The sequence below is a fragment of the Oncorhynchus keta genome, chromosome 26 (assembly GCF_023373465.1).
Source record: "Oncorhynchus keta strain PuntledgeMale-10-30-2019 chromosome 26, Oket_V2, whole genome shotgun sequence".
NCBI classification, from domain to species: domain Eukaryota; kingdom Metazoa; phylum Chordata; class Actinopteri; order Salmoniformes; family Salmonidae; genus Oncorhynchus; species Oncorhynchus keta.
This window is the reverse complement of record NC_068446.1, coordinates 16,168,322-16,182,070: the sequence shown is the minus strand read 5'-3', so window position 1 is coordinate 16,182,070 and position 13,749 is coordinate 16,168,322. Positions and strand designations below refer to the sequence as shown.

Sequence of the window (13,749 nt, the reverse complement as noted above, 5' to 3'; positions counted from 1 at the left end):
TGGTCGTGTGGAGGACCATGGCGACGGGAAGCGGATTGGAAGCATGGCCCTCGTCGAGGCGTAGAGGACGTTGAGCAGCTGGTAGAAGTGCTCCCCCGGCACCTCCCGCTAGCCGCTCATTAAGAAGCCTCAGATAGCTCTGCACCAGGAGATCCCGGAGGTCGGAGTTCTTCATATTGCAGAGATCCCCGCCGCCACCGCACTACCGGGAACGAGCACCTGGCCGACTGCAGGAAGCCCCGCTGCCGCGAGCAAGGTGTTGACCGCATCCTGGAAGTCGTCCTGTTGCTTACAGATGCAATGGAAACACAGCAGCTGGGACTTGGCCAGGCCTCTGAAGGTGTGCCATGGGTGGTAGCTGGACAAGGGTTGCATTTAATTACATTTTGAGAGAGCGAGAGGGAGAGAGAAAAAGAAAGAGGATTTGGAAGGAAATAAAATTGTTATTGTTACATTGGAAGTGAACAGGGATTTTTTTCCAGTACGCCTGGTGGTCAAATGCTATGTAATTAGGGAGTATTGTTGCCACAGAGCAACCAGAACAGAACAGAGGAGGGAGAAGAGGAAGGCTGCTGGCTAATCAAGTCTCCAATCAGTATGGGGTGGTAATCACCATGAGTCCATGTGAAAATGCAAATCACATTCATTAAAAATGGATGTCCCAGTCCTGTTTCTCCTGTCATAACAAAAGATAATTAAAGTCCCAGTGCAGTCCAATTTTTTTCCAGTGTTTTATATATATTTCCACACTATGAGGTTGGAATAATACTGTCACGACTTCTGCCGAAGTCGTTGCCTCTCCTTGTTCGGGCGGTGCTCGGCTTTCGACGTCACCGGTCTTCTAGCCATCATTGATCCTTTTTTTCATTTTCCATTGGTTTTGTCTTGTCTTCCCACACACCTGTTTTCAATCCCATTCATTACCTGTTGTGTATTTAACCCTCTGTTTCCCCTCATGTCTTTGTCAGAGATTGTTTATTGTCAGTGTAGTGTTGTTTGTTGTATAGGTGCGCGTCGGGTCTTCGTACCCATATTTTGTTTATGTTCTTTTCCTGTTTAGTGTTATGGAGCATGATACTAGGACATTATTAAAAGACTCCATTTTACACTCCGTTTGACTCTCCTGCGCCTGACTTCCCTGCCACCTATACACATATGCCTGACAAATACTGTGAAATTGTGATAATGCGCATTAGTGTAAGAGCTGTTTGAAAAGACCGCATGAACTTTCTACCTGTTTTGATGGGATGCAGTTTAGACCTGCCTGGTGACATCAATTATTTAATCAACCAATAAGAAGGAGAGTTCCAAACCTCTCTACCAATAACAGCTAGTTCCCCTCCCCACTCAGATTACTCCCAGACAGTCCTAGCAAAGTTATTGTTTGAGAAATTGCTAATTTTAATTGAAAACAATCACAGTAAGGTATTTCATTGTTACCCAGAAATGATTTGATATTGAGATAAAATTGTCTGCATTGGACCTTTAAGAAATAATAACAATATTAAAATCTCGTATCCACTCTCTCCATCTCTTTCTGTTCCTCTCTGCGTTTCCATCTTTCTCTATCTCTCATTTTCTCCCACTAGAGAATGGATTTGAGTGAATAGAGAGATTTTATTGAAAATCAGTGGAATGTTATTTTCTTCTTCTTCTATAAATAAGTCCTCCACAGGTTTGATTCAGTACACATGGAGAGCAGTGGCGGTTATTCAAATCAGGAGTTGAGCTAATCCAAACGTCTTCAGGGAGTCTATATTGCCTCTACAAATATCTAGAAGTTTACACAATGTTTACCTAAGGTGTCATTTACACTTATGAAATCTTTGTAGCTCATTAAGAAATCTTGAATAACTCGACGCAGTGTTGTAAAAAAAAAAAGCATTATCTACTGAAGAAGTCTGCTTCAAGAGCGTAGATGTTGTATATTTTACAGGAATCATTTATCACTCATGTATCAGAATAATTCCCAGCTGGACCACCTCTCATCTCCAGTGCAGCCCTTCCCCTTTACTCAACATCTCTGCTCTCCTTTCACTGCAACCTTTCCCCTGGTCATTGTTGCATAGGAGTAATGACCTCTCAAATACATAGCCTGGTGGGATGAAGGTCAATAAATAAAGGTAAAGAAACTATTCCATCACAAGCCTCAACAGGACTGAGTGTTCTCACCTTGTGAATGGATGAATAGAGGGAGGTTGGCTGGAAGATGAATGGCTGTTTCATTCAGCTTGGCAGAGGCACTGAGCCCAATGGATAAACTGGCCTTCACCTGCCCTTGTACACAGCAAAGCCATGGCCATAGTTCAGAGGGAATTAATGCATGACAAATACATGACAAATAGGAAAAGGGCTAAGATGGTTTTTATGTCTGCTCCTGGACACAGACCAAGTGAAAGGCTGGGGGAAACCGCATAGAAGAAGCGTGACCAATCATGACCATGGAGGCCAGCATGTGTGTAAAGGCTTTTGTAACATACCTGATTCAACACCATCCACCTAATTCATGGTCTCAAACACTGTCCACGGTTAGTTGAGTCAGGTGTAAGTGCTGGGCTGTAGAAATTCCTGCATAGATTGTGGCACATGGCACAGAGGCTCCTGAGAAGGAATGATAATGTTAGCCTGTGCAAAATGAAACACAGGCTCATATCTGACAGGTTTTGTTTGTGTTGTCAGGTTTCCAGCTGCAGCAGCCACAGATGCCGTTTTTATAGCACCTGTTCTCATTCTCCCACAGTGTCTCATCGAGGGCTCACAAATCTACCGGGAGGGGTGGACAGGTAGAGACACTCTGCTGCGTCTGTCCCCAAAGCTGTCGCTTGTCCCCCTTGCTCACTACACTGCCAGTTGTTCTGTCATCAGTCATTTTCATAGCCCTCGTAACTGGGGGACGACGGTGTGTGTGTGTCCCTGTCTCCCTCACTCCTTCCTTTCTTCCTCCTTCTTACCCCCTCCTCTACTGCCTGTCTTCATGGGAGAGTGATGGGCAAATGGTTTATCGTTGAACTGAGTCGAACATCTCTCTCTGATTTTTCAAGCTTCCTTGATTCCCACCCTGGGAATTCCAAAATGCACAGTAAAATCTCTGAATCACCTCTTAACCCTCCCATCTGCCAATCCTCCTCCCAGCCCAACATGTGGATACTTGTGTGTTTTAGCCAGAGGGGAATAGCAAACGGGGGAATAGAATAGGGAAGTCCAACTAGAAGTAGGAAAAAAATCAGTTGTTGAGCATATCGACCAGTGCTAATTTTTCAGGAGTACAAACTCATTTTCGGGGATTTTGAAGGGATTTTGGATAACTATATATATATACATTGTAAGTATGAGCTTTATACTTTTCTTTTCCTGTATAGAGAAATAGAGAAAACCTTGGGTTGGGACCGTTCCTTTCACATTCCTTTAATTCTGTACTGAACATCAACTGGCCGACCTAAATTGTTTTGCTGCTTTTGTTTGCATTTCTAAGCACAAAGGAATTATGCTTCATTGTAAGTGATTGGTAGTTCATATATTGTGAGTCTGATACAGAACACTGATCACTGATAAATGGTCAAACATGACAGATTATTGCTTGTTTTAAACTATTTTGACATGGGGAATGCTCCTTACTTCCGTAGCAAACTGTTGGTTACTCATTTTGAAGTAATACTTGTAATCTATTAATGATTCAATAATCATAATAGATGATCAGTGTCTTCTGAAACATCAGCAGATTCTGTAAGCTGAAGTTTAGAGGTTTTCTTTTTCTGTCCCATAATTCATAGCGATACTGTCCAGTTGCTGTTCTGCTTCTGCATTTTTTGGCACAAAAACATCTTTGACTAGACAGGCTTCCTGTGCTCTGTTGCCTCTCTCTCTCCGTCTCTCTGTCTGTGTCTCTCTCTCTGTCACTCTCTCCTCCCGTCTTTCTCTCTCTCTCTCTCTCTCTCTCTCTCTCTCTCTCTCTCTGTCTATCTCTCATTTTAGATCAGCTGTTTCCATCCTCCATTTCTCATGTTAGGTCGAATATCAGGCACAGGGGCATGGACAGGAAGTAAGTCAACATCATGTTCTGTTTAAATGTAAACCATTGGAACATCATCATCATCATCACCAATATCACATTCATCATCAACAACAAACAATTAAGAGTCTCTAGGCTTTTTTGTTGTTTCTGTAGGGCTCCCAAGCCCCCGAACGATGAAGTTGTGTCATGGCGACAGTCCCTCAAAAAACTTCTGGAGTGTAAAAGTAAGACGATGTACTCTTCTTTACTCTCTGTCTTTCTCCACTGATACTGTTGATACAGTACTACCGAAGCAAGTGCAGAGAAGTGGTGCCAGTATAAGTCTGAAGTCCTTGCAATAGGGGGGACAAGTTGGCTGCCATTGTACATATTTTGCCTTGTGTCGATTTAAGTCAGTTCTCCAGCTGTGATTTATGTAATGCAATTAGTGTGAGTAATGTATGTTTGTGTTCCCAAAAGACAAATAACAATTGGCACAGCTGCACGGATCTTTAAGTAAGCGAAGCATTTTGAGAAGGCTACAGTAGGTTACAGGACACAAAGGACAACTATTCCCATATGACATCTGAAATAATGACTCACTCACATCTAAAACAAATGTCATGTTTTTTTTGGCATTGTACATTTAACACCCTTATTCTGCTGTATATTAATTTACTGTAACAGCATTGGAGGTTGCAAAATAACAGTAGAGGACCATTTTAAAATGGAAACCCAGAACATCTGTTGTTGTGCTTGAGCAAACATATTCCTTTAATAAGTCTCTGTCATTTAGGGACTCACTCAAACTAAACCAGTTTGACAACTTCATGGGCCAGCCTACTCTCTCTCTGAACCTGCAGGTCATGGGCAGTGGCCATGCTCACATGTGTGTGCCTGCCTGTGTGAATGTGAGTGTGATTCGGTCTGTAATTCTAATTTCACACCATTCTCCTTTTTTCTGTCTCTACTGTGTAGCAGGGCAGCTGGCCTTCAGAGAGTTCCTGAAGACAGAGTACAGCGAGGAGAACATCTTGTTCTGGCTGGTCTGTGAGGAATACAAGACCATCACCTCCAACACTGAGATGGCTGAAGCAGCGAAAAGAATCTACACAGAGTTTGTACAGGTCGACGCCCCCAGACAGGTGCATATAGACATCAGATGGAACATCTCTTTCGGTGCAACTTTATCTTCTTTCTTTCTTTCATTTTCTCTCTCGAGCTCTCTCCCTATAACTGTCTCTGTCTCTCTCTCTCTCTATTTCCCCCTTTCTCTGTCCAACATAATGGTTTCACAAAGACAATGTTTCATTCATTACTCAATTCCAGATAAACATCGACTGTGAGACCAGGCATGAGATTACAAACAGCATGTCTCAGCCGACCCTGAGCTGCTTCGACAAGGCCCAGAGAGTGATATACAAGCTGATGAAAAAGGACAGTTATCCCAGATTCCTGAAATCTGAAATCTATCAGGTTCTTTTAGAACCATCAGACGCCAGCTGAGGTTCCAGGACCAGGTGAAGAATAATACCTGTCTACAACCATCAGGCTGTGGGCTGACAGTGATTCAACTCTCTCTTCTCTAACTACCTGTCCGTGTTAGTTCAGCGTGGTTTAACTTTGGGCTGGAGCACAAAACACAGGGCTCTCTCTAATGATAATTCATCATCTAGCTTCGTGGCTCCCAATCGTGTTCTATTATTGTAAAGCGGGATAATCTATCCTTGTGAAAATGCTACAATTATAGATATGATGAAACATTTTATACTATAAAGACTTTATTTATAGTGTAACGTATTATGTATGTTTTATAACTTGTATTCTTTTTTACAAGGTTAGTATTATCCATTGGTTATCCATTGATTGTTACTTTGCACATGAGTTGTAATTATTTATGGTATTTTCCCGCTGTCTATGTAAATTAGGATATGTCAGACTTGCCATTAATGAACAAGACAACATTTATGTTGATTTGTTCATTTCTGTGTTTCTGTCTATGACAGGAATTCAACAGGCCAACCAATGCAATTTTGTGTGTGTGTGTGTGTGTGTGTGTGTGTGTGTGTGTGTGTGTGTGTGTGTGTGTGTGTGTGTGTGTGCATTTGTGTGTGTGCATGTGTAATTGCAATTCAAAAGGCCAAGCCAACACAATCAGTGCAGCATCAACTGAGGTCGGTGTCTCTGTCTCTCAGCCGTACCCTCATGTTGTTCCTCTTTATCTCTCATAACCAGACCAACCCCAAACATTCTGCTCCCTAGGCCACCAGGCCAATGGGCCATCGTTTGAATCATCTCTCTCTCTCTTTCTCCCCCTCTGCTTCTCCCTTCTGTTTTCACACATTGCACAACGTGATTTCATGTTGTCTACATGAATCTAATATAGTGCTATGTCTAACACCAGTCCAGGTGTATAGTCTCTCCCCAGCAGGAGTCTATGTACTGTAGAAGCACCACACTATAACACCCATGACATTCCCCTTTTTGCACACAGACCCCCTGCAAGGATACACACCCGGTGTCTTCCACTAGTAAACGTGGATACATGCAAGTGTAGCATGTACAAACCTGCTCTGGGATACAATATCATGCTCTCTTGAGTAACACATCACTGTTCTCTCAGTGAGTTACACATGCATGCATGCACCCACACACAAATGGGACTTTGATTGTGTTTCTGGCCAAATCTACTGCATGTGTTGCTGGTATACATCACTCTCTGCAGGAGGCTGTATCATGCTGAGAGGAAACAGCAAGGAATACTGAGACTTAACACAGTCTGTTACGTCCTGGACTGTAGTCTTATTACTGTCACTATGTCTTCCTATATGGCCCCCTGACGTCTTCCTCTCTCCAAAAGCTGTGGCAAGTTTTTAGTATACTTTTCCATTCATATCAACAAATCTAATCACTGTTCCAGCTGTATGTGCACATGGACATCTTTCCAATTGGTCATAATACATTAAAGCCCTGTCTCCACAACGCTGTATGAATCAGATGTACTGTAATTATTAGCTCTGGGATGGGATGTGGATTTCTGTTTTACAGATGAATGAAAATAAGTAGAGTTATGATTAGTATGTGGAATAGTGTTGCCTTTCCAGGAACACATTGGGAGAATTTGATGCTGATGTTTCTGCCAAAAGGCAGGAGGTTCAACAATGTGACCAATTTGTTACTGTCTGTCTGAGTTTGTGGGAGAGTGTGTGTGTGTGTGTGTGTGTGTGTGTGTGTGTGTGTGTGTGTGTGTGTGTGTGTGTGTGTGTGTGTGTGTGTGTGTGTGTGTGTGTGTGTGTGTGTGTGTGTGTGTGTGTGTGTGTGTGTGTGTGTGTGTGTGTGTGTGTGTGTGTGTGTGTGTGTGTGTGTGTGTGTGTGTCTCACTACAGAGGACTGGAAAGTTCTCCAACCAAGACAGCATCTGACATTTGGGATATGAGACTTGAAGACAGTGTTAATAAGGGTGATGAATCTGAGATGAGACCTGTAACACAGCATTAAATCAACATAATACTCCGCCAGGCAGGGCTACAGCAGGGATTTAGGTGTCTGCCTCTACCAAACATACTATTACATTCAAATAATCTGTTCCTCTGTCTCCTTTTCCTGGGATGACAATACAAATGTGCCTGAACCAATACAACGATTCTCAAAGCCTTATAAACACAATAATAGGACAGGGCATTGTTTGGGCCTAAAGAAAATACAATAACACTGTGTTCTGTATCTGGAAACAAAGAAACCTGACTTCAAGTTCCAAGTTTATCGTGAATTCATGTCCGGTAGCCTAGCTCAAGTTTCACACAACAACATTGTGTGTGAAATCTCACAACATGACTAGAGGCTTCATGCCATCCAAACCACAGATCCCTCTGGATTGGAAGAGGGCTGGGGACATTGGGAAGAAGTATAGTTTTGAAATGCTCGCTACCATCTATCTCGGTGTGTGTGTGTGTGTGTGTGTGTGTAAAGGACGAACGCCCTCCTGCCTATCTGTGAGAAGGCAGCAATCTTATTCCATTCCGTCACTATTCTGATGGACCCCTGTGAGGACTGTGTGCTGAGTTGGGAGGCAGGCAGGGAGGGGAGGGAGGGGAGGGAGGTGGCATGGCCCCAGCAGGCAGGACTACTCTGAGCTGCAGAGGAGGAGATTACTCCCTAGGACTTTGTGTCTGGCAAAGTAGCTCACGGAGGAAGGGAGATTAGGTGTCTGGGACTCTGCTGAGTCCCACAAATTGTCCCTGGTCCTGACTGGGGAAGGTTTCTTTCACAGTTTAGCTCCTGTAGTACAGCTTCCAGAAACTTAAAACCAAGCTTTAAAGGTTTAGAAATGGGTTTCCTACATTATCTGGGAATGTACCTTATCCCAGGGGTTGGAACCGGTTCAGGGAACAGAACAGAAAACTGGAGAATAACAACATTTTTAAAGGAACAGAAATGTTATTTTAAAACCATGAAACCGGTTAATACCATGATTTTACATTCCAGGCATTTTATTTCTAGTCCCACAACAAAACACAACAAAGCGCCTATATGCAAAGCCTTCACTCACTCAAGCAGAAACTTATTCACCTGGACATTTTTTTCCTGTGCGTATTTAGGCTACCTGCCCCTCCCCACTCCGAGGCATAGGCTACTGTACTGATGTTACAAGCGTGATTCAGAAGACTGGGAGAGTGATATTTAATTAGCTTGAGAAGAATGGATGAACTTTTTCAATGCGAGTTAAGGATACTATAGGTCTAGTTATCACAGTTTCAAGTTGGATTTATTAACTACAAAAGGGTAAGACGTGTTTTTAAATCCGGTGCTGTTCTGCACAAACAAGCTTGTTAGCTAGCTAGCTCAAAGGACATTCAATGTTCCTCTATATAAGCCGTTCCTCCTTGGACCTAATTCATATAATGCATGGTGATAACCAGCACTTCAAGCCTCCTCCCCAACCCTCTCTGGCTCTCTCCCCCACCCACAACATTTCAGTCACATCTTGCGCCATAGGCTACACTTGACTCTCCATCGCGCATGTAAATAACTAGCTTGTCTGCTCTATCCGCACTGATTGGTGAAGTAATTTAATAAGCTAAATGGAAAAAATGGTTGATTTCACAGGCTTAAAAAAAAGGAACAGAAAATAACAGTATAAACTGTTCTGTTCAGAACAAAGTGATTGGAAAGTCATTTTGGTTCCAACCCCTGCCTTATCCCAAGTTCTTTCTGAACACCCCAGTCTGAACACATGCTTGTGCTCACACACACACCAACCTCACCTCTGATTCCCTCACTGCATACGCTGCTTTGTTACTGATCTGTTTGGATTTACTAGGATGAGCTGTTTGCAGGTTTGTTTGGTCAGTGAGTATCTGAGGAAAGTTAGATTCGATTTTTGTCTATTTTTGTGAATCATATTGTTCTCTGTTCTCAGCAGTACGCTGCTACTGAATGTACAGTACATCTCTCTGTTTCTTATTAAGTCCACTAGATGGCAACAAAGACAACATTGCAAGTGCACGTTTCTGCCCTGTTACAAGCAGCAACAATTCATCTTATGTTTGAAACTTTTCAGTACAATGATTCATCTAAAGTCAAGTTTCAAAGACAAATTCAACTTCATGACCAAGTAAATCATGGAACAACTTAAATGTAGATTCTTGTCCTAAACATTGAACAGGGACCTAATTGTATCTTCGAATAATGCCATTGCATAAACTTCTTTCACTTATGCGAACAAGTAATTAAAGTCTCTTGCAACCACGTCAACCAGACACACATGAGGATTTGGACCGTAATGCCTGAGCTGGTTTTTCTCTGAGGGGATTTCAGAAACCACACAATGTGAAACTGTCAGTCTGACTTCTGCCTGAAGCCCCTGTGTTTCCTTGGATGCCAAGCCGTTTCACTTCCACCTCAGTTCAGAGGAAGTCTGCGAGGGTTTCACTAAATTACTTGCAACACAGACTCCCACACTGTCCTCAGAGCTGTGGAGAATAGTGCCCCTCATTCCAACACTCTGAAGCCCTGACAATAGACGCCAGCTCTCTAGCACCCCCTACACACTCATACGCACACGCACGTGCACAGGCACACACTTTTAGCTTCTTATTTCCTCATGCACCACTCCCTCTTTTCCAATTTCTAGGTTAGATGCCAGTCATTATCAAATGTTTACCGCCAACCCATACTTGGAATCAAATTGAATGAAGTTGAACATTAAGAAACCCATGCATGTTCAACTCAATAGACAAGAGTTGTACTGAAACCAAGCCCAACTGGTTTCTGCTTCTGTTGTCTCCAGCTCTGTGAGACAGGATATTACTCTCTCCTGAAAGGCAAGTTCAGGCAAATTATGTGAGAGATCATTCCCCTCATCCTCTCAGCTTTCGCTCAGAGGCTGCTTCTCAATAGTCTTAACTTGCTTCCTTTCCTCTTCTCCTTTCCTCTATATGTACTGCCATCTATGAACTGAAAGCAAATTATTAGCTGACATCCACCATATTGCTTTCACTCCACCAGGTTTCCGATTGCAGGTAAAGGAAATAAGGAGGACAGGAAGCCACTTGTCCTGCATCACAAATCTGTAATTACCTCAACTATCCTAGGTGTGTAGGTCATGAGAGGCAGCAGAATAGAAAGCGTGTGCTTGTCCACATGCTTTATACGACAATAAAGCATCAGCAGCACACAGTCATTTCAATGTTGCTTTGCGTAGTTCGACAATATAATTGGCACCCCTTAGATGAGATTGTCCTTGACATATTTGCACATTTTCCCAATATAGCTACAATGCTTATCTGATAATAGGGCTCTTCATATTGTCTACTGTACCTCCATGTTGTAACACAATAGTAGTCTGCCCTCCTGTTCTAACACTATGTAAATAGTTATTATTGTAAATAGAATTTGCTTGCTAAATACGAGGTGCTAGTGCACTGCAACAACTCCTGCTAGTTGGTCAGATATGATTGACAACAGTAAGAACCTCTCAAGAATCAAAATAACTCAGAACTGAGGCAAGACAGTCTTCTTTCTGTTTGTTTGGAATATTGAAATACTGAATTTCACAATTTATGCTATGTTGCTAAAATGAGTTAAAATCAGTGGCACTTTTGCAATAGGGATTGCCAAAAAAAAGTAATTGGAGGAAATAAATGGTTACATTGACATCCTGAGGCGTTAGTTCACTCATGAGTGTGAGAAAAGTTATGTTTGCAGTCATATCAGAGGTGGATAGGTGCAAGTTGTATGTAAACCAAAATAATATTTTATCAACCACATCTAGGACCTCTTTCTTGGTACCACACCATCTCATTATCATTGAATTACCACTAAATTAAATTAGCCAGCTGTTTTAAGAGCTTCTAATTGGAGTCATAGGCTGAGGCTCCACTTCAAAGAGAGAGAGAGAGAGAGACAGGAAGAGGGTTAGCTGCTCATTGAGGGTCTTTCTTTCCTGGTAGATACAATAGCACAGCATACTTCCACTATACATTTAGGAATGTCCCATCAGCTTTCACAAGTAAGATCATTCCCGGCAGGGTTTAACCTTGAGGTCATAGACTACAAATATAAATAATGGTGATTTTAGTGACAATTAGTTGTGATAATTAACCTTGATATGGGAAGTAAATAATTCAATGAAGAAGATGTTGACTTTGAATGTAAAATAATGAAAACATTTGACTGAAGTCCAAGTGAGGGTAAAAATACAGATGGACCCATTTACAGCATTAATCATTTACTTTCAATCCTGTTTGCTTTGGACTACATGTCAACACATCCCAATGTCTGCATCCTATGACGCAACATCATGACCGACTGGTCGATACACATCCTGTGATGAAATAATAACAACTTGTAGCTCCACCCTTCAGACCTCACAGACACTACAATACAGTGTTCTTTCCTCCTATAGAATTCCGGCGTGACTGCAGGCATTTGTTCCAGCACAGCACTAACACCCGAGTCAGCGAACAAAGGGGTTGTTCATTAGTTGATTATATGTTGATTATTGATTGATTGATCCATTTAGCTTGAGCACAATGCTCCATATGTTGGTGGCCTCCTTCCCATCCTCAACTTCAGTTCCATTACATACACCTGGACAAAGAGAGTGAATGGAAATAGAATAATGTCAAAACTAACAGGGGAAAGCACAATTACTTCTGTTTCGTTAAATCACATCAATAGACCTTGGATGAGCATCTGGATCACCCACAGTGATCTTTTCCACCCTGCTACCCAATCTTCAAAATTAAGCACCTGCTATTATAGCTGCTAAACTGATTTGATTTGGAAAAAAAATACAAATAAAAAAACACTCAGTCTTTGTATATTGTATATTCAACAAAAATGTGAAAGCAACATGTAAATGTGTTGGTCCCGTGTTTTATGAGCTGAAATAAAAGATCCCAGATATATGCACAGAACGCTTACTTCACTCCAGTTTAATGCACACATTTGTTTACATCCCTGTTAGTGAGCATTGCTTCTTTGCCAAGATAATCAATCCACCTGACAGCTGTGGCGTATCAAGAAGCTAATTGAATTGTGCAGGGGACAATAAAAGGCCACTCTAAAATGTGCGGTTTTGTCACACAACACGATGCCACAGATGTCTTATGTTTTAAAGGAGCATGCAATGCTGACTGCAGGAATGTCCACCAGAGCTGTTGCCAAAGAATTGAATGTTCATTTCTCTACCATAAGCGTTTTGGAGAAATTGGCAGTACGTCCAACCGGCCTCACAACCGCAGACCACGTGTAACCTCGCCAGCCCAGGACATCCACATCCGGCTTCTTCACCTGCAGGATCATCTGAAACCAACCACCCAGATAGCTGATGAAATGTGGGTTTGTACAACCAAAGAGTTTCTGCACAAACTGTCAGAAACCACCACAGGGAGGTTCATCTATGTGCTCGTAGTCCTCACTGCAGTTTGGCATTGTAACTGAGTTCAGTGGGCAAATGCTCACCTTCAATGGCCACTGGCATGTGTGCCGGGTAGATGGCAGAAAGACTGTATGGCGTCGTGTGGACAAGCAGTTTGCTGATGTAAATGTTGTGAACAGAGTGCCCCATGGCATTTGAATGCACCGAGATACCATGACAAGAACCTGAGGACCATTGTCGTGCCATTCATCCGCCTCCATCACCTCATGTTTCAGCATAATAATGCACAGCCCCATGTCACAAGGACCTGTACACAATTCCTGGAAACTGAAAATGTCCCAGTTCTTCCATGTCCTGCATACTCACCAGACATGTCACCCATTGAGCATGTTTGGGATGCTCTGGATGGACGTGTACGACAGTGTGTTCCGGTTCCCGCCAATATCCAGCAACTTCGCACACCCATTGAAGAGGAGTGGGACAACATTCCACAGGCCACGATCAACATCCTGATCAACTCTATGAGAAGGAGATGTGTCGCGCTGCATGAGGCCAGCGTCCTGGAGTCACCTCTTCACTGTTGACGTTGAGACTGGTGTTGTGCAGGTACTATTTAATAAACCTGCCAGTTGAGGACTTGTGAGCCGTCTGTTTCTCAAACTAAACACTCTAATGTACTTGTCCTCTTGCTCAGTTGTGCACCGGAGCCTCCCACTCCTCTGTCTATTCTGGTTAGAGCCAATTTGCGCTGTTGTGTGAAGGGAGTAGTACACAGCACTGTACGAGATCTTCAGTTTCTTGGCAATTTCTCACATGGAATGGCCTTCATTTCTCAGAACAAGAATAGACTGGCGAGTTTCAGAAGAAAGTTATT

The 13,749-nt window shown here is 42.6% G+C and overlaps 1 protein-coding gene across 3 annotated transcripts; it reads left to right on the top strand.

The window, feature by feature from the left end:
* The first annotated feature begins 3,162 nt into the window (after positions 1-3,162).
* LOC118359005 (regulator of G-protein signaling 21-like) lies at positions 3,163-6,984 on the top strand. Of its 3 annotated transcripts, none has more exons than XM_035737129.2 (5): positions 3,163-3,322; positions 3,973-4,039; positions 4,166-4,236; positions 4,970-5,136; positions 5,321-6,984. In XM_035737129.2, the coding sequence occupies exons 2-5, from the start codon at positions 4,029-4,031 to the stop codon at positions 5,495-5,497; spliced, it is 426 nt and encodes a 141-aa protein (XP_035593022.1). In that variant the 5' UTR covers positions 3,163-3,322; positions 3,973-4,028; the 3' UTR covers positions 5,498-6,984. The 3 variants fall into 3 exon arrangements, with proteins under 3 accessions (XP_035593022.1, XP_035593021.1, XP_035593023.1); XM_035737128.2 differs by having other exon boundaries at positions 4,145-4,236; XM_035737130.2 differs by lacking the exons at positions 3,973-4,039; positions 4,166-4,236.
* Positions 6,985-13,749: the final 6,765 nt, after the last annotated feature.